Below are 26,004 nucleotides of genomic sequence, written 5' to 3'. Positions count from 1 at the left end.
ACTTTCCCTATGAGTTTTATGTCTGCATTCTAGTAAAACGTTGTAAAATAAAAATGATTCATACTCCACCGACCACGTACAACGTGACCTTCGTTTAGGATGGATGCCTGCATCATACCCTGAAAATAATTCTGTTAGTGTACCTACTGACCTCGCTAATAATAAAATTATTCCTAGTTTACGACGCCGCTCTTTACCTAGTTACAAGTACGCTACACTAAAGCACCTAATTGTACACAAATGTATGTTTATAAGGTTAGAACTACGTTTTGTGCTACTTTTTTCATCTTAACTTATGTTAAAAGGTAGGTGTGATTGATTAGGAGCATTAACAATCAGCAACAGAAATAGGTTAACTATTTCATTTATATTACGACCTCCCCTTAAAAACATCTGTTATGCTCTCGGGATATTTAGGCGGGCATTTAAAAGTTTATGAGGTATTTAAACGGTCACGGGGACTGCTCAAAGCTAAATATGTATAGTAATATATTAACCACCCAAACTGTTAGAGTGATTGAGTAACACGAAACTGATTGGGATATTTTATTGTCTTTGGGATAGGAAGTGACGTCGCTTCACGTGTTTAGTTTAGGCATTGCGGACATTAAATAAGTACTTTTTATACTAAAATATGTATCGCGAGTTTTTAATTACTATAACGTTTTAATTTTTTTGTTACAGATTGAAGCACACTCCCGAACGACACTACAGACTGAATCGAACTGAATTGTGATAATAATAATGGGCTTCCAAATTACGCTTTAATATTTTCTGCATTATGACAGATATTAAGTTACCCGAACATTTTATGTAAGTGAAATCGTGAATTGTAAATGCGGTCTATGGAATGAGGAAGGATGACGGCGCGGGAGGTACAGCTGACAGGCGGCGCGCCGTGGGGCTTTCGCATGCACGGCGGCGCCGATCAGAACCAGCCACTCAGGATATCAAGGGTATTGTACACTTGTACACGCTAACAATCACTTTACTTCATACAATAATATAAATTATGCATTGTTGAATAGTACGAGTGTAGTTTTGATGAAGTTTGTTTAATGTGGAGCTCTTATGCGTCGTTTAAAGCTTTCGGGATTAAAGTTGCGTTTACGAACTCTATTAGAAATAGCAGTAGTGCTTGTCAGCCGCTAGGCCCAAAGCACAAAATTTCAATAGATATTTGGTTGAATATTATTATTAATATATCAATTTGAAAAAACAGCACACGTTGATATGGTCTGATAACCAACCGGACATCTGGCCATTTCAGTACGTGCTTGCCTAATGGCGAGTGCAATTAGTAATAAATGGTTTCATAGTATTAATGCCTTTTTAACAGTTTTATTTATTGTAGTATAATAAGGGTAGCAATAATCTATCTTCTATCTTCTTCTATCTATACTTATAATAAATCTGTAGAGAGGTCATACTTATAATAAATCTGTAGAGAGGTCAATTCTGTACATGAAATATATTTCCAAAATAACTATCATGGGGTGATTAGGGATCGATACTGATGCCAAAAATGCAATTAGTAAAATTTTTGTCTGTCTGTCTGTCTGTATAACCGTTATAGAAACAAAAACTACTCGACGGATATTAACGAAACTTGGTACAATTATTTGTAATACTCCTGTGCTGGTTATAGTATACTTTTCATCACGCTACAATTAATAGGAGCAGAGCAGTGAAGGGAAATGTTGGGAAAACGGGAGAAGTTACTCCATTTTTAAGCTTCCGTCGCGTGTGCAACCTTAATGGTTAAAGCTACACAGAAATCATGTATGACGGAAATGTTCTCCTTAAAATTATGTAAAAATATCCCACGACAGCATATGTCTATCTTTTATGGTTGACTCACAATAACACGTGTAACTCCCGATAGCTTAGCAGTTCGAAGCTTTCTCATTATATTTGTCTACTCTTACGTTTATAACACTCTCAGTCATCCCTAATTAAAAAAGTTAACATTATTAATTAAATATTCCATAAAAAAGAATCATAGAAATCGGTATAGAAACACCAAAATTATGAATACTGAATCATGCTATAAGGATTATTTTTGTATAATATATAAGGTCGCGAACGCACAGGCAGACGGCTTGCTTGGCACCTAGAGGCTAGCGAATCACCTAGCGAGTAGCTTCGTAAAACGAACATTCTCGAACGTTCGCGACCGGCTCCATTTTTGAAGTCCGAAATCCACGCGGGCGAAGCTGCGGGCGGAAGCTAGTTTATAATATATGCTAACTATAATGAAACTCCGTTTACTATCAATTCCAGAGAAATATAGGAGGCATAATCCCTTAAACAAAAGTATAAGGTTAGGGATACAAATTAGGAAAACACACAATGCAAGCTTACACATTATGACCTATTTCTATAAACAATGGTACACAGTATGCAATTCGCCTCATATTGACTTCATAAATTGTAAGATAGCACTACCGTATACAACTTTCCTTAGTTAGGAACTTATTACGTCTCAATGAAGTATTTTTTACTACATAAAACATGCAAACGGTCTTAAAAGGCAAATCGTAAAAGTTGCATGAAATTCGAAAGTTATAAGGAAATTAATGATGGAGTAATTCGCTCTAATACACTTTCGAGTAATAACAAAAGAAAGCAATTTGGTTCATAATGGCTAAGAGCTGTAATATCAGATTACGCAATTAAAGTTCGTTGTAAACCGTGAAACACAGCTCGTTTCTCGTTGAGAGCACTTTGTTTGTGGGCAACTGTACAATTTGTCAAGAGAATTGTATTGTAGTAGCAAAGTAGTAGAAGGTACACCCGCCAGTTGCACTTCCTAGTTATGTCGACACTTACATAATTCTGAGTTATACTTAGTTTGTTTTTAAATGCAGTCTCTTCCGTTTGCTGACGCTGAGAGCGGATTTTATAAATTTTAAATCGTTTCATAACCTTTGACGTAAATTTTCAGGTTAGTCTAGATGTCGTAGTGCAAAGTTAGACGATAGTTGATACTCTCTTGCATGTAGAACAAACTTTGAGATATTTCTTAAGTAAGAAGTGGCTAACTCTATGTAATGAAAACTACTTCACGTGAATTTTGCACACTGCTCAATAGAAACGTAGGTTGTACCATAAACTTTTATGATGATTTTTTATTATAGTACAAATCGGCGTTAAGAGACTTCAGTTCCATAAATACGAAAAAAATATGACAATTCGAAGTTTGTACCACTTTTCTGCTACATTCTAATATTGTTTAGTGATGTAACTAATACTAGATATAAGTCTATGCCTAATGAGAGTTCAATGGAGCTAAAAAACCACATACTATTTATATATTTCTAATAATAATAATAATAATATCAGCCCTGTATTTTATACTTGCCCACTGCTGAGCACGGGCCTCCTCTACTACTGAGAGGGATTAGGCCTTAGTCCACCAAGCTGGCCTAGTGCGGATTGGTAGACTTCACACACCGTCGAAATTCCTATAGAGAACTTCTCAGATGTGCAGGTTTCCTAACGACGTTTTCCTTCACCGTTAAAGCGAACGATAAATTCACTAAGAATACACACATGATTTTAGAAAAGTCAGAGGTGTGTGCCCTTGAGATTTGAACCTGCGGACATTCGTCTTGGCAGTCCGTTCCACACCCAACTAGGCTATCGCCGCTTTATTTTTTTATATTTCTATGATATGAAATAATAACAACGCGAATTGAATGCCGGTCTTCTAGAATCTGAATGGTCTCTAATTTACTATGCACGACCAAAAATAAATCTGTATTTATTTCCATATCTTATTTTGGAACCTTTATATCTTAGTAGACGCTGGTAGTCTAGTGCTCTCCAGAAAAATATTAAAGTGGCTGCATTCTATTGTGGTTTTGAGAGCTTGTTGTCTGTTTTGAATTTAATTAGATTTGGCGGCGCGGTGCCGTCGTTTTTCGCGTAGGGACTTGATTTTTGCCGAGACATTTTTTAATTAACGTATTTGCAATGTTCCGTCCATCTGAATTGTGTTTCTTAACTCTTGCCGTATACACAGGTATGCAAACTATTAGACTTTCGAAACTTACAGATATCGGGTTGCAATATTCTGTGAATTATAATTTATTTTTTATTGCAATTGTTATTATAATAGAGCATTAATTATTTTTTATATTAATAAAGGCTCCATAAAACGTATGGAGGCCGGGCGGCATTATCACAAAATGAATTGTCTCGAGCTTAATAGATGGATTTATACTAACTGAGTGTATATTTTATAGTAGGTATTGATGCGTATGCTCGCAACGATTACGGATTATTAGGTTCTCTTGAAATCTATGAAAACTCATTAAATGATGTATTTTTAAATGCAAAAATAAATCTTATTTAAACATTTTAATTTAGTAAAGTAGTCGTCTAAGATTAGGATCCAAATATACTAGTTCTTGGGTGTTACGTCATACTCATCGTAGCGCTGGCGTACGCGGAAGATAGCATATGATTATTTAGCCGTCCTTTCCAGTTGCTAAGTAAAATAATTAATTATAATATCCACTACGGCTTCATTAGACCTCCTTTTTAGCTATGTTTGAAAAAACCTATCTTTCCGAGCCTTTTTGTCGTATTTCATATTGCATATTAAGTCATTAAAATATAATGTATCATGTATTTTGTCGAATAATACCCTCCTTTTTTTAAGTTAGGTGCTTCGTGTTTCTGGCAAACAGTCAAATATCCATATTATTTTGATGAAGGCAGTTGCTTAAATGTACATTTAATTATTTAAAAAATATGCCATTACTTACATAGTCTTGTATAATTTAATTTCAGAGCTACAGTGATACTCCAGAAAGCACCCTCGATGTAAGTAAGATGTGCCAAAACCTGTTTGTTCGGCAAACAATATCAATCACTTTCACTAACGAGATTTTGTGTGTGCTTTATTATACCTCTCTCTAACGTTTTTCACGAACATAACAAACAACTAATGCGATCGGCATGAATATTAATATTTGCATTTTTGATATTTTGTAAATAATAATGATATTTCAACGTAAAAGCGGACATCTATTTATCAGTCTTTTGCAAAGAGAAAAAAAACGTCGATTCCTCTGCATTTATTGATAGTTTTTTATCGAAATTCCGAACGCTCAAGTTTGAATCGATTACACTTTCGCACTCACCTTGTATAGTGGTGAGCTTCTTTGGCGACATTTCTATTCACGTTTGTCGTTTTATCTTTTCATATCCTCGTCCTTACTCACGTTTTAAACGTTCCATTTGCATACATTCAGTGTTGATATCTTATTACTTTGAATCAACTGCCGCGGTGGAGTAGTTGTATCGCGGTACGACTATCACTCTGAGAGTTCGGGTTTGAAATTGGGTATGGATAGAGTGATATTACGTTTTTCTATTCAGTAGGTATCAGTCCCTAGTATGGTGGCCGATATTGTGATAGGTTAACTCTTATCAAAGCATTAGCGAAATGCACGTCGCGACGAAAGGTGGGTGCACGCTTCCAGCACCAGCTTATCCTCTCGGGAATTAAAGGCGTACCTATATCTGTGAAAGAATATTCAAAGTACACACAATATGGTTATTGCTACTGATAAGCCGTTCTATCGCTTACCATCAGACGAGTGGCGTGCTCGTCTCGGCTAAGCGCTATAAACAAAATAATAAATATACTTTTATTAATAAGCAATGCCCGAAGCAGCCTGCCTTGATATATTATATCCTATCCTCCTAGTATTTTAACCTAATTGTTAACTCGTAAGCGCGGGATAAGGAGAGATAAGCCTATCTACTTAATGACAAAAAGGTCTCAACGTAAAATATTGAAAGCCAAACAATAGTTTTACTTTCTATTAGAGAAATAGAGCGAGTGAGCTTTGCACATTTTTTCATTACTTCATTTTTTCTTTTTTATCCGTGGCATCAAAAGATGTCGCCGACAGGCAGAAAAACCCTCGTTGAATGTAACGAGAGCTTCGGATTCCGACCCTTCGCTTTAGTGTAAGGATTATTGTTCACGGTCTAATAACTATCGAACATTGGCCAAATTAAGGTTCTTTATTATTGTATTTGGTTTATTTAGCGAATGACGTCTTTATGCCGCAATAATCTGTTACATTATAGTTGATATTTTTTATTTAAATTAGGCAAGTCTATGAAAATAAATGCTTTTTTATATTAAACATTTGATGAACCTTTTATGATATAATTGCCTACTTATACACTTAAATATCTTTAAATATCTTAAGCGATTTCTGAATGTCAGAGATAATTCATCAACGTGCTCATCGCATATAAGCGACAGATTCGTCGCGAATTGTGTCAGCGTCGCAAAGTCGCAACGAACTCGCTGTAACTCACATTAACTAATCGCGTAGATGTAAACACGCTTGCACATCGCCAGTGTGATAAAGCCCTTACATTCTTCAGTACATAATTTCAAATTCAGTTAAATCATAAAACAAACAGTAAAAAAAAGCAGGTCAGATATTTTCCTGATTTTATTAAATACGAAAGCTCTAATTATGAGGTATTTTTAACAAGGTTATTTGCGGTGTTAGTTAAAACGTTATTCTCGGAGGCGCTAGTTATTTCTACTGAATACGGGGTAAATTATGGAACTAGAGTATATGAGATCGTGTGAAGCCTTTCGAAAAAGCAAGTTGTAATGTAAAGTGCGCGATCAAAGCGTAAGTGACATGATGGCAAGTGATGTTGAAAGTCGAGGTTGCGGGGTTACAGGCATTATTAAGGCTGAGAGGGTTGACGGCGCATTGTCGTGTGCCAGGGCGTAAATTATGCCCCACGTTCGACAATTACACGCGCTCGTTTAGAAAATCGTCATGTAACTGCGCGATTACACCAGCGAGGAGCAAAACGCGGGTACTTTACGATACTCGCGCTTTGCAACATAAAACGAGATCAAATTAAATTGTAACAACCAACAAGAACACTAACATGGTTATCCGTGCGCCTTTTGTTACTACATTTTGTTGAAATGCTGAATTGATATTTTTTATATTGGAGTTGTAGTTCTTTCAATACAAACTTAGTTTTATTCTTTTGCTCACAGATTCATACTCGAGAAATCTATGAAGTAATAATATTACGGTTTTAATTCTTTAAACTCATAAACCTACTTAGGTATTTGTGATTTTTTGTTTTAAATTTGTTATCTTTGTACCTATAAAGAATGTAGTACATTACGATAAAAATATCTTCCGATATGCTAGACAGTAAGAAGTGAGGAATCTATATTGGACATCAAAAAAATAAAGAGAATAAATTGGTCATAGTATACAAACAGATAGAGGCTTTGATCGTAGAGGCCGCGCACGTGCGTCGTGGAGTCACGCGGCCTACGTGTTACGCATGTCAACTATGCAAACTTTTACTGGCCAGTTGGTTGAGATCCTCAATTATTTCAAAGTCATGTATAAAGCTAGTAAAGTTCAGTGAAAACAGACCTCCTAGAGGTCTTATTAAATTGGCGACGCAACGAAGCTCTCACTGTGGAGCACATCGTATCACACGTTACTTTATGTAATGTTTATCAGCGCAGAAATTAATTACCTATCACGATAATAATATTATGATTTAGAACTTTCTGGAATTGATTCACGCATGAGACATTCGTATTTAATGTGGTTTAGGTCGAAGTGTTATAAAATTATCGGTAAAACAAACAACGAAACCTCTTTAGACATTAAATGAAATGTTTACAACTTAAGACTTCGGCAACATGTTGAACAAAGTTTCTGTTAGTGTGGTCGCTCCTCGGGGACTAAATAGTATTTATTTAGTAAATACTATTTGCTGTTTAGTTCCTTGTCCTTTCTTCTTGAGAATAAGGAAAGAAAAATTTTCAAAGAATGTACCTTTAATATAACATTTAACGTGGAATTTGTATTGATCACCCAGTTATTGGGTGAGTTTTTTTTATTAAACGTTTTCAAAGCGTATAAGATGTTACCTAAAAACTGAGTTTGATTAATATAATAATTTAAAAATTTTAAACCTGTTTTTGTTTAAAACTAAATTTACTTAGAATGAAACTAAATTACATTGTCAGTTGTTTTCCTGTTAAATGATCCGTATGTAAAACAAACGGTACAATCGCGTATTGAGAAAAATTAATTATTTCCAACGCATGGAAATATAATTATTATTCCGATACCCCATTGTCTGTTGCCGTTTTAAACGAATAAAGTTGTCTAGAGCGTTTCAACTCTTGATTTAATTGCACTAACAGGACATCGGGCGCTTCCTCTTTATTTTAATTATAACACTAGAAGGCTCTTTGTTGCGATATAACTTTTAAATATGCAGGCTCGTACATTTTAAATCATTATCAATTTAAATACACCAAGCGGTCATATGTTACATATCTTTTCATTACTATAACTGTCCGAATAGCTTAAAATTCAAATCTTGCGTGAATTTTGGGACTGTCTGTAATAAAAATCGTCCAAATATATTCGGTAGAAATGTTACCTGCAATCGTGAAGTATACTTTTCAACATTCAAATGGAAATTGAGGTATCGATATTCGATGAACAGCCATTAATCTGTAACTAAGCTCGAACGTTTCCTACACGTTTAAGCTCTTTGCTCACTGACTTACATGGCTCTGGAACAATGGATACGTGCAATTTGAATTTCCTCTGTATCGTAGAGACCTTTTATATTTTATATTGAGCTACTTTAGGTACGATTTCTATTGTAACCTATGGTTTCTAGATAGTATTTTTTGTCTCGTACTACATGAAGTGTAATAAAAGTGTGTATATCACCTGAATTGCTTGAATGGTTGTCTTCATTTAATAATTATGTAATTAATTGCTGTTTCTTTTGTCGCTTTTATTAATACAAACAGTTTTTTGTGCCTTGAGATTTTTAACAAATTACGGAACTATGTTTTGATTTGTGAAAAGAGTTCCCCATTACTTAATCGTTGAATAAAACGATGGTTTATATTCTTACGCTGTAAAAGTTCTATCAAGAATGGATTTTTTTAATAATCAACAGCAAAATTTGAATAACCCCTAACAACCCCAAAGTACTAATCATATAAACATAAAAGCTTTTAATTTTTGTAAATAAATAATAAGGGTTATAGAAAAAGCTGTCATGTTTTTTCATTTACAAAGTAATATCCTCATATTTCCATACAATATAAGGGTTCATCGTCCTAATACGAATATATGGATCTTAGTCTCGCGTACACGACCAGAATCGAACGATACTCCGACTCACCTTCAACAAGATTAATATTCGTGGCGAGTGATGGTCTCTGACAATAGGTGTGCGTCCCTCACGGCGCATGCATTTTCGTATAATGCCCATTTAATGTTTCGATGAAATTGGCCGCTACATCGCGTGTCTACCTTCGTGCTTTAGTATAGCTCACGATTCACGCGTTGTTGACGCCTTAAAGAAATGTAATCTTGGTTAATCCGTCGTATTTTTCGCGATTAAATGCAGTGATTTGTGTTTTGTGTGTTACTGTTTAACATTCTATATATTTGAAAATTAAATAATACATGCGTTTTTTTATATTGCGGCAATGACCTTACCAAACATAGTGTAGTGTGCGCGTGTGTTTTGTTGGGTTGGGGTGTTTGCGAGCGGCTCCTTGGGTAGGAAACATGTTAAAGTTTTGCTCACCGGCGGCAAGGCGGCGACAGCCAAATGCGGTTTGTAACTTCCAAGTTGCGCTCTTGTATTCAATGAACCGCTCAGATGGAACACTTTAAGTAGCGATTAATTAACGTGCATTTCTACGGATTTTCTTTAAAACATATTTACTATGAAACAGAAGGCTGCTATTTTATAGCAAAAAAGTGATTAATATTAATTAACTGCTTACTATTAATATTAATTAAATAAGGACTCTTTTACTATAATATTAATTAACTTTAAATATTGTATTATTTAGTGTAAATGCTTCCTTTAAAAAGAAATATATTTTCCCTTGACCTCATTTCCGCTTAAATATAACACATGGTCTATGATGGCACGTGTTCACTTAAAACAAAACTATTTATTTGTACATTTAATTAATAAACTATGGCATTTTAAATAATCGTTTTTACAATGTCAATATCGGTCTGTTTGCCGTTTCAGGTGAATCCTGGTCGTAAGGCATCGCTGAGCGGGATTCGCGAAGGAGATGTAATCTCATCCATCAACGGTCGACCCACAAGGAGCATGAGCAATGCTGACGCTCACTCGATGCTCAGATCCGCTGGCTCCATACTACGCTTGGGATTAAATGAGTAAGTAATATGTTTTATTTTATCCAAACTAATATTATGAAAAGAGGGGATTTAATATTTTGTACTTTTATTTGTAAAGGATTACCTCAAAAATTACTTAAGATTTGGAAAATTCTTTCTCTGATATGAAATTACAAAAACCTTGGCTATTTTTTATTCCCGAAATGGAGGTTAACGCGTACTATTTCTTTGTACCAACGACGAGACGAGCAAATCACTCGCCATATAGTAAGACTGATAAATACAATAGCAACACAATCCAAAACTTTGAATGACAAAGCTGTGAGCGATTACGCCCTGTCTAGAATCAGTAGCAATACTATCACCACTTTAAATTCCGAAGGTTTGCACGGCATTGAATTTTGCTTGTCACCATGAGACATTAGATGTTTTTCATAATGCGAAGTAATTACACTTAGTGCAGAGCCCTTTACATCATGACTTGCGTGTCTAGTACAGTTGTTTTACTTATAAATTTTAAATTCCATTATATTTACGTAAGTTAAGTTTTAAATTTTTCATTACAAATTGTACTCAGAAGTTAGGTAGAGTCATTGTCTCGTATTTTATAATTTGTATTACAAATGAAATTAATGCAAAAGGAAGACTGTTGTCTTTTAGGGATTCACGAGTATAAATTTCGCAAAACGAGAGCTCTTATATTTTATATATCATTTTACTCCACGTGAAAGTAATCACTAAATTGATAATCATTACAATTTTATTTTAAAACGAATTTCCACAAAGTAAAGTTCTGTACCTACATCCAAAGATATTTCCATTTGAAATTCAAACATCGAAAACATCGCATTAGAATGTAGGAACGCACACGGATCCGTTAAGCTGTATTCGCAGATCTTTCTGCGTGGTTACACAGAGCCACTGGCCAGCTGTGCCAGTACAACGTGCGCCGACATTAATCCGATCACTCTTCGACGCTGCACACTGGAATCAAACTACGGACCGTCTGCAGATTAGCCGTGACGTAAATTGATGCACTTTAGTCCCTTTATGACGACGCAAATGGATTTACTGAAGACTAGATTGCGACAGAGTGCTAGATGTTCTTTATTCATTACTGAACGTTAATTGTTGTCAATGAGTTTATGCATCTTTTGAATTGATTTTTGGATATAGTATTAAATGATATGTCGTAGTTTATGAATCAACAAAGCTAACCAAATTGCGGGACAAAGTAAATGAAATACTTTATAGCCATCAGTAATTTAAATCAACCTATTGACTGGTAGATTTAAACTTATTACTATAAGTAAAAATAAGTTTCTATAACAATTGTTCCTGGAAGTTTTTTAAGATAATATTTTTAAATCACACTATAAATTTCAATGGATTTTGTTACATAAAAGAGGACAAATTCATTTTTTTTTACTTTGTTTCCAACTTGTAATCTAAGTTTTCTTGTCGCCAGAGACAGGGAGATGTCACCTCGAAGAAGATCTATTGGTAAAGGCACCGAGTTGAAAAGTAAGTTTTATGCAATCGTGTTATGCGTGGCATTTGCTCTTTTATTAACTTAGTGTACAATCAGTTACCACAGTAGGCTAACAGATTCAAAACTTCAAAAGCATGCACAAATTGATGTATGTATCGCATGTGTAAAGTTTATTTATTTTGTATTTTTTTATTTTTATGTTGTGTGAAGTAAACAAAAAGTCCTTTTATTTTATTTTTGTGAAGAAAATAAAATTGTAAGAACACCGAAAGCGTACAGCAGATTAGATGTTGTAAATTTGTTCAGCTATTTTATTGATGAACTAGCTTTTGCTCGCGGCTCCGCCCGCGTTATAAAGTTTTTCAGGCTAAAGTTTTCCGTTTTAAAAATAGTAGTTTCCCGGGAGCCTATGTTCTTCCCAGGGTCTCAAACTGTCTTCCTACCAAATTTCATCTTAATACGTTAGGTAGTTTTTGAGTTTAACACGTTAAGGCAGACAGATGCAGCGGGGGACTTTGTTATATTATTTAGAACTTTTAAGTGAAACAATCCCGTCATACATCGTTGTTGCATAACTTTAACCGTTTACGCAGCGCAGGCAACGGAAGCTCTCAAAACTCATAATTTTCCCCGTTTTTGCAACATGTTTCATTACTGCTCCGCTCCTATTGGTTATAGCATGATGATATATAGCCTATAGCACTCCAGGAACAAAGAGCTATCCAACACAAAAAGATTTTTTCAGTTCAAACCGGTAGTTCCTGAGATTAGCCATTACTGCTCCGCTCCTATTGGTCATAGCGTGATGATATATAGCTTATAGCGGTCCACAAATAAAGGGCTATCCAACGCAAAAAGAATTTTTCAGTTTGGACCGGTAGTACCTGAGATTAGCCATTACTGCCCCGCTCCTATTGGGTATAGCGTGATGATATATAGCCTATAGCACTCCACGAATAAAGGGCTATCCAACGCAAAAAGAATTTTTCAGTTTGGACCGGTAGTTCCTGAGATTAGCCATTACTGCCCAGCTCCTATTGGGTATAGCGTGATGATATATAGCCTATAGCACTCCACGAACAAAGGGCTATCCAACGCAAAAAGAATTTTTCAGTTTGGACCGGTAGTTCCTGAGATTAGCGCGTTCAAACAAACAAACAAACAAACAAACAAACAAACAAACAAACTCTTCAGCTTTATATAATAGTATAGATGTTCATGTAATTACTGAAGAAAAGGCCTATTTTGTTAGGAAGAAAATACAATGCAATCAAGGAATTCCTTTGATGAGAATCAATATGTGTTTAACAAATGCATTTGGTGTTATATTTAATATCTTAGATAAATGTTTCGTAGTGAAATAGCCTGCATTACGATTAACTTTAAAAAATAAATTAATCCATGTAGGCTAACCTAACAAGAACATTGCTTAGTTGTGGAAAAATATATAAATTAAAAATGATTCTCTATCCCCCATTATTTAATGTTACAAATGACAGACCTTTACTGTAACAAAATTCTGCAAATGCAATTGTATAGAAATTAGTCCCATTTAAAAGCAGTCGTTTCCAGTTTGACTGGTTTTTGCTGGCGTTTCAACCCACTTTCAAATCGGACTTTATCCGTCGGGAACCCGACTCATTTCCGGAATAAAAACACGGTATATTTTACTCCCTGGGCTCTTAGGAATAATTTATCTCCGTGACAAGTTTACACTTTATCAATGAACGTAATAGTACAATAGTAGAGTAATTTATAATCAAAGTGTTCCCTAATTTCTTTTAAATTTCATAAAAAAATAGACCTAACGAAGAAAAGAAAACAGTGGTTAGTTTAAACACTATTTGAGTCATCAAATAGTGTCTAACTGAACGAAAAAAATACGAAACGATTCCATTCTATGTAATTACTAACGCAAAGATTTTTCTTTTCAAATCATAATGAAAACAATCAGTTCCCAGTAGTGGTAGGCGTGTGGCTTACGGAACGCTCCGGCTAAACTAAATGGTGCATCAAAGCTCGGATCGTCGATAGGATTAGCCCGATCCGCCTCCGGCTTAATGGGAAAACTCTGCTCGCATACCGCCTCTACTGTTTCTATATTTACCGGTTGCACTTATCGATTTACATCCCTTACTTTTTACATGGAATATACTGTCATAAGGCGCTAAAAATATAGTGTGTGATTAATATAATGAATAAACGATGTGTTCTAAAGAGAAATTATTTACACTCGCATATTGTGTTTACTTGTAACTAGAGCAACAAAAGCGTTGTAATAAGTCGCTTAAATAACCTGTAGTCATTTAAATTAAATCAATCTTTGGAATTTACTTTTACTAAATACTACTTTCCAAAATACTATGCTTAGTAGACCACAAAAATTACGAGATTGGCGTAGCGAGTTATTGTCCAATTGCTTCTATCCTAAGAAATTTTAGATGATTACTCACTTGTGGGCCATATATAGACCCATGAAACTTAGCCTTTTAGAAGACTAACAGATAAGTTTGGAAATGTATTAAGTTAAATATACAATAATATAAGTCCTTTGTTTCATTTGTTTCTATTATGATTATTGTAGATGTATAAACGAGGATATCAAATGCATAACCATACCTATATTTCATAGAAACAAAACGTAATGAAGCTATTGTCTGAACTTTATATTGGAGTGAGGCAACAGTTAGTAAATGTATTTAAACGAAATGAGATGGAATTCACTTTGTGTTGAATATTTCTCATTGTATATACGCGACCTGTATTACTTTATCGCACGTCTGCATATGCAAAGCTCTCGCACGAACCGGGCGGTGACTTTATCGCTTCTCACTGTTTGCGTGGAAATGTTAGAAGGAAACATTAAAGCATGCCGAAAACTTTTGACTCTATTTCTAATTCCTTAAGGTATAAAATTGTTATCCGTTTTCCTTCCTCCAGTTTACGTATTGATGGACTTTCACGTTCATTCTACGATATTTCTTTTTAGTTTATTATGTTTACTGGGTTTAAACTTCGTCGGCGCTTAGGGACCTAATGTATTTTATTTTGTTTCAGGACCGTCTCAGTTAATAGCGGAAGTGCAGGCTGGTGGGGCGACACCACAGGCTCCTATCTATGCGACTATAAGACCTTCGCAGTCTCCACAAACTCGTTATTCATCCTCTAACCGAGCTTCTTTAAGTTCTTTACCCGCGGCTCTCGAATCCACACCGCTAGTCAAAAATGTAGTATCTAACGAGGAACCGATTAGATTCCATCCAACAAACCCATTTTATACGACTTTACCTTCAAATTACTCGAGTGCTTCCAAACTGCCCGTACCAAACGGTAGAGCGTCATACACTCTCGATAGAAGTAAGAATAAAGATACGCCGTCGTGCAACGATTACGATTCAGACTTAAAGTCGCCTACGTTTTTTACGAAAACATCCGATTCTAATCACAGTAGTCTTCCATATTCTCATTACAAAAGTTCAGAAAAGGTAAATGGACACGAAACTGGCGCTGCGAAGTTCGTCAACGATAGACATAACTATTATACTCATGATAGCAAATTACATGATTTAAATAATCAAAGTCTTCCAAGTGATACGAAAAATCCTTTTGAAACTAAAAGAAATAGCGATCCATTTGAAAAATATCTACGACCTGAAAGTAAGTTGAACGGTCGATGTGATTATGATGGAAAAACTATACCAATTTCGATGAGCGATAGTAATTTTCACACCAAAGAGGAAATTACAAAGCGCTCCATGGTTACTGAACACAAGATTAATGAGGTCGAAGAAGTTAAGACTATTAAGAAAATAGTGTTGAATGGATATGAGAGTGCGAATGACAGTCATCACGAACAGAATGTAAAAACTTCTTCGGAGAATAAAAATAAAGCTGAATTTGACTCGCAACGCTCAAAACATATTGATGATTTTAAGCCTGTTCACCAATCTTCATCCAAGAGAGAACGAATGCTCCTTACACCTACAACACGAGGAAACTCTTATTTTAATTCAACGTTTACCAGCCCAGAGAAAGGGGCATGCACTTCACCAAACAACGTGTATCAAACCATGACAGGAGAATACAAAATCAATTCAGGTGAGTCATATATTTTAGTAATCATTTATTTAAAACTATGCAAAATATTTGTCAAAGATTCGCCACTACCCATTTTAATACGTCTTATTATTTACTGAAATGTTTCGAAAGTAGTTTAACTGTTTAATGCGTTGCTAAAAATTCAAAACGAAGCATATATTTTTTTATGTTCTTATTGCGACGTAATACATGCTGTCTCATAATTATATTTACATTGTACAGTCGTGTTTTATTTGGCCCCATTAATATATATAGGGGATTGCTATAAGTTTACGTATCGTATTCAATATAAGGAATACAAAAACTCATGTTTGATTTTGAACTTAATGAGACTGTTACATGACGATAACAGCGATCGAAGTTTATTTTATCCATTAATGCATCCTACATCACGTTTTTTATGACTTACGTATGATCATGTCTGTGTCCCTGCTCCTAAAAGTGATGTATAGCAATATCCCAACTGGACGCACAAACTCCTAGCACTCTGAAATTATTTAACGAAACACTATCATGGAATAATAGCATGTTTTGATGTATTCTTTTAAAAACCTTTGACCACCCTGCTGCTATAAACCTCATTATCTGTATTCAGACAATGCCAGCGCATTATATAACAAAATACCTTTACGATACTGCTTAGTATTTTCAGTTGAGACTCGGAAAGTGGCGCAGGAAGAAGCAGATCGTTACAGGGGCTTAATTCAGATACGACACGAATTTATATCGATTACTTTCATCGTCACGTCTCCCATGAGCAAACTTCATAAAATGTCCTACGTGTTAGGAAATATATTACTTACTTTTACATGTTAAAGCTAATTTATTTTCTTAAATGCTACATAGAGTGGTATTTACTTTGGCTGGACTTAGAACCATATTATTTCTTGATAATATTTTCCAACGTACGATTAAATGTATGAAAATAATTTTATGGTGATATATTATTTTTTAATGATGACGTGCTATCTGTAATAATCATTTTGTATAATGTTGTAGTTATTAGTTAACAAATCAGTTATACAAAATAGTTCTAACAGTAACATATTATTGAAAAACAAAACACTTTATTTCATAATCAACATGATTGGTGATGATTATGATAGACAGTTATATAGAAAAGTTTTAGGTATGTGCTCTAATTTAAGATTATTTTCAATTATAAAACTTATTCGTATACTCCATAATGATATTAAAATTTCATTATAATGTTTAATAACACACTCATACTCACGCCTTTTAACCTCAAAGGGATAAGCAGAGGCGTAACTAGTGCACCCACTTATCACATTGATGCTGATATTTAATAAGACATAAATAATTTATAATACATTAATGTCGGGATGGACATCAGTAAGGTTGTGGTTTTTTGCTTACCGTGTGGGCTTTTCGTTAATAATACAAGTAGCAAAAGAAAATATTGACAAACATCACTCTTTTAGTTTTTGGTATGTCTAAGCAGCGGGATCTGGACTCCAGTCCATGTCTTGCACCATACCATTATTACAATTAGTTACAATGTGCATTTCACAATACTAGTAAATGCATTATGGTCTTTTTCGCCGCCATATTATTTTATAAAGGAATTCCATATTTAAACTGCTATTAAAAGCAAAGAGGTCGCAATTCAAAAAATTAATCCTTCTTGCACATTATAATATAAACAGCTCTCAATGAACAGCCACAACCTCCCTCTTTGATGGTTTTCACCAGGTGTCCAACGTGATGGTATCCAGTCTCCTCTCGAGTCCGACACTCTGTTACAATGATTAAAAACATCTTGTATTATGAAGGTAATAATAAGCTCAATCTCCGATATAATATTGTATATTTTTTGTAGTAGACTGCCAGCAAATGAGCAAGCCACTTGATTGTAAGTGATCACTGCCGCCTATATACTCAATGCGAAAGGAATTGCGGATAAGTTTCTGAACTTCGATGAAAGTAATTGGAGCATGAGAGAAAGAGTATACGGGGTCTACGGCAACGACCACATGAAGTTTGAAACAGGATATAACGGATTATAATACGAATAAGTGATAATCAAAAGTACATTTACTAAATACATAGAAAATGGGGCAAATGGTCCATCCATAGGTTCGGGTCCCTATTATCCTGTTGGTTTTAATAGTTTCTTTTTTACGAGAAGTCTCTTCAGTAAAGGAAATTGAGTATCCGGAGAGGAAATCTATCTTATTCGCGTCCGAGCAGAAAATTATCTCCGGTGCTATAATTACTTTTTAGAGTGTCTTTATTTTGTTTGCTAGGGGATAAAACCGAAGAATAATTTTGAAAGTATTTTTCCTGTTATTCAACCCAAGCAAATATTGTAATTCTTTTTCATTAACTTAAAAAATAAAATCATGTTTATTACTGAAGTGTGAAGTTTTAAGATTTTAAATCGTACCAATAGTTGTTTTTCATTTTAAAGTGATTTGTTTTACTTTGCGTCTGTAAATTCAAATAAATTAAACAAACCATGAGAAATATATTTAAGGTCTTATTTATAGCCATTTGTTTTAAAATTTTATTTAGTCTTATTCCGTAAATTTTCTGTTCAGATTTCCGATATATTTTCTGGTAGGTACGTGTGTGGTAGGTCACCAAAAGCAATGATGATAAATACAACAAAACACCGTGAATACTGGATGCGATATTATTGTACCCAAAAGTGTTTAGAAGGTATTTCCTTTTATTTGTCAAATATGTAAAATGAGCCGTGATTATATTCCCCACATAGCTGCAGAGTGTACAGGAAAAAAAAAATTAAGAAATAAAAATAGATTTAGGTAATTTGGCAATCGACAAATTAAAACTCGTCTCTTAATCGCACGCTACATTGTCTCCATCATGGATGCATTTAACTCTACATTTAAACGTAATATTTGTGCTAGCATTGTCCTTGTAGACCACACCTACAGTTTCAGTCTAATTCAGACGACTTTTGTGTCATCCGTTAATCTCAATGCAGATTTTGATTAATTAAGTACATATGAGGCCAAGGTCTCAAGGCTTGTCCCGAGGCGCGGTGTCACGCTTGAAGGGCTTCCTGGTAAGATCAACTGTGATCTTGCCAGTATGTCGCCGACTTGTTCAACACTCAACTAGACCTCATTGTGAAAAGACGTTCTTTTATAACAATACAGATGCATTTTGTTTCAAAAAATTGGACTCCGATACTGTAGTGTTGTGATAAACATGAGCTCGTTATGTTTTCAAAATAGTCCGTACATATTTCACCCCATTTCGGAGTCATCGGCAACCGAATCGGACGCAAGTGTGGATTCGGGCCAGGAAAAAGAACCATCGGCGACGAGATACGAACGAAGTACACCGATCCGAAGCTTAGGACCATTAATAAAGTTAGCAAGAACATACTAAAAGCTATAGAGAAACTTACTTGTACTATTAAGAAAGTCAAAAAATTTAAGAAGACTGTAGACTTGACGGACTTAGGTCAGTATAACATTTGCATTATTCAGCACTTAAATAATCTAACTTGTAAATAATATAATATGCGTTTACTGATTTAAATTGGGTATTTCATAGAGATCAAAACAATATTGTTATATCATTGTAATACATTTTTTTGCGCCAGAATATATTTACAAGATATTAATATTTTCTTCTATAATTACACACAAACAAAAACAATACAAACACATAGTTTAAAGTAGCTTAATTTATTTTTGGTGTCAACCCCATAGGCTGTACGGTTAATCCTTGATTAAACTCGTTACTACAAAAACTTATTTTTATGAGATACATATATGTGGCGTTTAAGGCGACTGCAAACTTTTGGCTAATGTTTTCAATTTCTCTATACGCGCTGCGTAGAAACTGTTTAGGCAGGCAGTTAAAATGCGATCACACAACAATTATCGTAAAGCACACTCACCGCATGAGTTTAGTTTGAAACAATGGAGTTTAGTGTGTTGGTAATGTGAGGGATTCGGGGGAAGTATCATAAACTGCGTTCAGTATGTAGAGTTTCTAGGAAAACTGTTTTGTTTTAGTTTAAGTCCACATTATCATCTCGCTCATTTATAATTTTCGTCCGATGACAGAAAAATAACAATGGCTCAATATTGAAGTTCATTAATTTTTCATTTTTAGGTTTCCGTACCTCAAAAGGAATCCTTATAAAATGTCTGTAGTTTTATAAACGACTTTATTGGAGTAATAATTAATATTCTCGTGTACCTTGATTTATTATAAGCACTACTATATTCGCCCACGTGTTGAATAAAGCAATTTAATTTTATAGGATCACTTTTTTGTTCGTCTTTCTGTCTGTTTGTCAAGACCGTTTTTCTCAGGAACACGTAGAGACAAATACTCGGGACTACTTTTTTTTTCAGTTGTTAATAATCAAACTTGTACCCAAATCGATCAAACGATATGACAGTTTATGTTGCATATTTTGCCACTTGACAAGTTAATCAAAATATATGGGGTATTTCCCGTTGACTTCGAATCATTAAATTTTGCGACGAGCAATGTCTTACAGCAAATGTAAAAGAAAAAAAATGTAATCCGTAAATATGATTTTATAACCATAAATATGTACTGTAATAATGAAAATAAAAACGAATTTACTATTATTAGACTTATTTTTTGCGGTTGGTGCAATAACCAATCGTGTCTAGGGTTCGAATGGCAAAGTCCAGTTTGTCAACTTATATACTTTTACCTACAAGATTTCATGAAACCCTCGGTGCGCGTGTCCAGCTCGCACTTGTCCAGCTTTTTTCCCGTGTTTCGCATTTGAGGAACAGAATTACAAAGACAATAAACCGCATTAATTAATTTACAATAATTATAATTAATTACCTTTACGCTTTTAAACTGATATTAGTGAGTCTAACCATTTAAATGGCATAAAATATCAATATTATTGTGACGTACAAACATTTTACCACAACGGTAATATTTTGGTTCACAATATCATTACTTTAGGTTTATAATTCCTTTGAGTTGTACCCATGTTTATACATTATCGTTATTATTGTGTTTACAAGAAGACCTTGTGATAGTACGCGGAAAATGTACGAAAAATTCCTCGTATCTCACTAATATTCTGTGCAAACCATTAGCTTAACCAACCGAATTCCGTTAAAATTTTGCCTTGCTCTTTTATTTGCATAGCTCTATAACAGTATCATTTAAATCTGTTTGCTCATCGTGCACGATACTTGATATTCATCTAGGAATACAACTGTTTATTCTGTTCACGTTCCTCGCGATATTTCCACGGGAAAATTTGGATTCGTTTTATATTCTTTCTTGATCACATTTTATTTCCATTAGTAAATAAAAACCTCCAAAAAGGAACTCTTTGATGTCGCACCCTAAATAAATAAAGACAGTACTAGCATTTTTTCGCTTTAAATATCGAATTACTGCTGACCGTTGGACCTGACCGTTGGACACAACGTTGACCAACTGATCATTTTCATTACAATCCTTTTTCGACAACAGAATATAGCGAAACACGAACATCCATTCCACAAACAATGTGGGTCTACTCTGGTGGCAATGAGTTATTCGATTTGGTAAAAAGCTTTTAAAACAACGGTGAGCTATTAACTTACCCAACAATATATGCAGTTATCGATGCATGTGTAGGTTATCACATATCTATTGATACAAAGTACAGACATAGCTTTAGCGAGGGATTTATGTTACGCTGTGTTTTAGCAGTGTATTTTGGTAACCTACATACCGGAAATCTGGCATCGGTAACAATTCTTGTAATTTAGTATAACTACCTATCGCGCATTCCTGCTAATAAATATGGGATACGTATTTCTATTGTCGTTTTCAGAAGATACACCAGCTTTTGATACCATTGGGGCAGAGCGGCTTAGTAGAGAAATAGGCACATAACACATTTATGAAAATCTGTACCCAACTGTTATTAGAATAATTGTGACACTTAAACTAACGGTTAAAGATACTGTCAGTCTATGGTCATCCAACTCTATTCTAAGCAATACGTAGTGTTGTTAAATTTGCTTTATTTTTCTATGACAGCCCCATCGCTACGCCATATTTACATATGTCTTCACTCCAAGGATATTGTCAGATGTGAAACACTTAAGTATTTGTTCTTGCATAAATACAATGTAACGCAACATTTCCGTGAATGATCGGAAACACGCATTGGAATATTACTGGCTATTTATTTGTGTAGGGTCAGTGCACCCGCACTATGTTGCGGCAAGTATGCGCAGGAGTTCGTGTACTGATGATTAGACCACCTGCATTCTTGATGTGTTAAAAATATACTGACGCGTTGTCGTCTACAGTCAATTAGTAGTATAGTATAGTATATATAAAATTCGCGTTAGAATTTATTTGTTGATTAATACTGTTGAATATGTAAGATACGTCTCTAACGATTGAAAATTCGCTAAACAAGTAAACTACTTTTAAATGCACGGATTTCAAAGTATACAATTAATATAGACAGCATTTAGTTCTTAATTGTTACGAGTAAATGTAATATTAATCAGATTTACATACTGTCCTTACTCTATTTAAATTTATTTAATTTTATCAGATTTGACTTATACTCGTAGACTAGACAAGACTGAAAAAAAATTGTTTCCTGCAAAATAAAAGACTGCGGTGATATTCTAAACATAATATCACAAGGTCTAACGTTTCCTAAAGCCACGTCAGTGAAAAAGTTTTAGGGCATCACTCCCTCACTACTGTCACTCAAATTCCTGTAAGCCAAGATCTACAAGGTACACATTTTAATTTAATCCTATGTGAAACTCGGAGAATCTATGGCCTTACTGGTTACCCTTACACCGGAAGGAAATCAATCAAATAGTGTTAATCTATAGGAGGCCTTCTAGTAATAAATTACTGTCCCACCTTAGCAAAGCGGGAGTCAAAATTATGATCTAGATGACATTAAAATGATTAAGAGAGGTAAATAAGCTCAAACAAATAGGTAACCTAGGGAGATCAGTTGTATCACCTATGTGAATTAAATTTAATTTTGTATATCTTGACATGACAAAAAAGCCAATTAGCTCAGATATTTAGTCTATTGTCGACGGGGTTTATAAGTACAATACTCAAGAGGTTACTAGTACAGTGTCTAATATAATCTTGCATTTATTTTGGTAGAGACAGGAAAAAAAAAGAAACAAAGTACAATGCGCGAACTGGTCGTATTCCAATTTAAGTGAAGAATATGAGCAAAAAGGCGAAGAAACCGTCTTAATAGACGTTAACAGTGAAAGCATACTATAAGAGTTGCAATACTGCATATCACGTTGTAAATAACTTCAATTGCGTATTAATATTGTGAAAAATAATACTTAATCGCGTCGTGTAGCGCTATACGCGTCAATGAAGCAAACGTATTGCAGTTACACCTTTTTTTGGAAATTGAAACATTTGACTAATCCATTATATATTGCAAACGTGGTACCTATATTATGTATGTCAGGACATGGAACATCCATCACATTTTTTTAAGTCCAATCACCGGATACATCTAATTGCTAACTTCTACCTATCCAAATATATTTATGGAGGCACCTCGACGCATTGCGTTACTGTGACAGCCGGAGTTCCGCCCCTCTGATTGGCCTGACCGTCTCGCTCCAATGCAATATATAACAAAATGTGTGTACAATATAAACTCTTGCATAACTCAGCTTTTCAGAAATTTCCCTGCGAATAAATAATAACCAGTTTACCATGATCTGTTATATCCTTACATTAAACGTTATGTTAATAGCGAACGAAAGGTCTTTGTTCGCTAGGTGTGTCCAATGCTGAATGAGAATTGGAAAGGACGATCCGGACGCGCCTTCCCACACACATTGAATTATAGTGATGTAATTCGGTGTAAATGTATAGAATTTTATTGAACATTTAGAATGCAAATTCGTGTACACATTTTATTTTCTTTGTCAGAGAGAATAATTTAAATGTATACTTTGCGATTTACTATTTGGCTGGTTGCATTTTTATTTATCAGTATGACGGTATGTTACTTTTTTATCTGCGTAATAAACCTATTCCTCCCAATTTGAAGCTTCCAGAGAGAGAGGATTCTAGACAAAATGACGAAAGATTGTAACATTGTCCAATGTTTTTTATGGCCAGCGCGTGATCGTCTGGCGTAAGTGATCTCTGCCGCGTATAAACACACAATTCCTGAAGAAGCATGGAATTATAGGTCTTAAAAGAAGAGGAGATAAATTGAGAGGTTGTTTAGACCTTCGGAAAACTCACTGCCACAAGAGTTATCTGTCACTTCGTGGTTTTCTGTGTACTACCCCGTCCTATCTCGTCCATTCATGTCGTAGACTAACGTCTACAGTATACTTTCATACATGTGCTGACACTAATTCATTCATAAATATACATCAATAGAGTTAAAATTAGCTCGTATGTGTAATTTTGAATGAAACCAGGATGACGCGACGGTGCTTAGTTCAGCGTGTCGTAATCATTCTACAAAGCGGATATTTTATTGTGATTTACATACAGAAAGTGGCCATTGTCGGTGCGCGACCTGTGACAGTTACCCTCTGGCCTCCGATAGCCAGCGTGGTCTAGTTGACCCGTGCCGTGTTTCGTTAATCTAGTGCAATGATCGAGACTTTATTTCATACGTGACTATGCATCAGGCGCGCAGTGGTCTATATAACGCATAAATTGGTAAGGCTCTAGTAGTTCGTATAAAAACTAAAAATCAGCGATTCGGGTACGTTGCGTATATTGTATGTGCAATCAATGATAAGGTTTATATACTGTTTATAGTAGAATTGTTAAATAGGTAAATTAGGTATTCTTAATTTAACAAATTTTTAGTCGAAATCATAGGAACGTCGGAAACTTTTATTGAATTGTTATTTGTGAATAGTGTTCTGCTACAACTTTTTTGATTCATGGCAGTTATAAGTCAAACAATGTAACAAATTGTGATCTCGTTTACGTATTTTTCACACAGTGTCTTCTTACTGACCACTGCACTAACAAACGCCCTAAAGCTTTACATCTGTTCAAGCTGTACAGTTGCAAAAGAAAGCTAGTAAAATCTAATAATAATCTTTTTGAATGTAAATATTTATAACAAAAAGTGAATCATAATATATATTTAAAGCGTTATGTACGCGATAATAACTGAGTCATGTGATCTAGTTATCGAAGAGCTGGACATCGCCGCACGTTAATAAATGAAATTTCGGTACTGCGAAAGTTATTCCCAGGCAGCTGGAAACTATTTTAAGACACGGGTCGTGGAGTTTATTGGTACCTGTCACAAGTTTCTCGATGTACATGAACACACGTACAACAAGTTAGTCAATATTCTAGAAAATTCTATGTACACGAGGACCATTTTGATGTGATGAATACAGCAATTCACCGCAGTTAAAAGTTTTTTAAATTATATATTGTGTTTATTTATAAGCGGGATTTAAGTAATATTTTTCTATAGCAGACTATGTTAATGCAAAGGTCATACAAAAATTATCCAGTGTCCTATAACTACCTTACAAGACAAATAAACAAGGTGGAATAAAACCTATAAACTCTCAACACGCAGATGGTACGTGCCAAGTAGTCGTTCAATTTATATAACAGGACTGATATTATTATTAAAATAGTAATATCGACATCAAAATAATGGTTATTATAAAATTATCGAGGCAATTATTTTCCCTTAACAATGTAAAACTGTTGGCATATCGTCTCCTCGACCCAATTTTGCACAAGAATTATTAAACAGGTAATAAAATAAAAGTTTTATCGCGACCCGTTAATTTTGAGTTTCACAGCTGAAAGTTTCGTTGTGTCCTTCGCATAATGCAAGTGGGAATTTAATCAAAACAAAATCGGTGGTTCGTTAAACATTATTAAATTTCAATACTTCACAAAATGAATTACTTACCCCAAGTATCAGTTCGATGATCCTTGGAACAAAGTGTCGATCCCTTGATCCTTAACAACTTTATTTGCTTTCTTTGATTCATAAATAAACGTTGTATCGACTTGATTTCATCTCAAACGGAGTGAGACGACTAAGTCAAAATTGATCCTGATTCGGACGGACGTGGCCTTTGAAAAATAAACTCATCACTTTGTTGAAGAACACTAAGCTCTCATCAAATAATTGACTTGTATTCAAATTCTTTAAATATTTTAGTTAAT

At 34.7% G+C, this 26,004-nt stretch overlaps 1 protein-coding gene across 1 annotated transcript in view; it reads left to right on the top strand.

The window, feature by feature from the left end:
• The window catches only part of LOC119188517 (actin cytoskeleton-regulatory complex protein pan1-like), a 100,242-nt gene that overhangs the window by 687 nt on the left and 73,551 nt on the right, over positions 1-26,004 (top strand). The window contains exons 2-6 of the mRNA XM_037440801.1: positions 685-956; positions 4,801-4,833; positions 10,114-10,265; positions 11,695-11,750; positions 14,776-15,816. Of these exons, the coding sequence (XP_037296698.1) occupies positions 861-956; positions 4,801-4,833; positions 10,114-10,265; positions 11,695-11,750; positions 14,776-15,816 (1,378 nt within the window). The 5' untranslated portion in view covers positions 685-860. The remainder of the gene's footprint in view (positions 1-684; positions 957-4,800; positions 4,834-10,113; positions 10,266-11,694; positions 11,751-14,775; positions 15,817-26,004) is intronic.

This window comes from Manduca sexta, chromosome 20, assembly GCF_014839805.1.
Source record: "Manduca sexta isolate Smith_Timp_Sample1 chromosome 20, JHU_Msex_v1.0, whole genome shotgun sequence".
Taxonomy (NCBI): domain Eukaryota; kingdom Metazoa; phylum Arthropoda; class Insecta; order Lepidoptera; family Sphingidae; genus Manduca; species Manduca sexta.
This window is presented reverse-complemented; position numbering and strand designations above follow the sequence as displayed.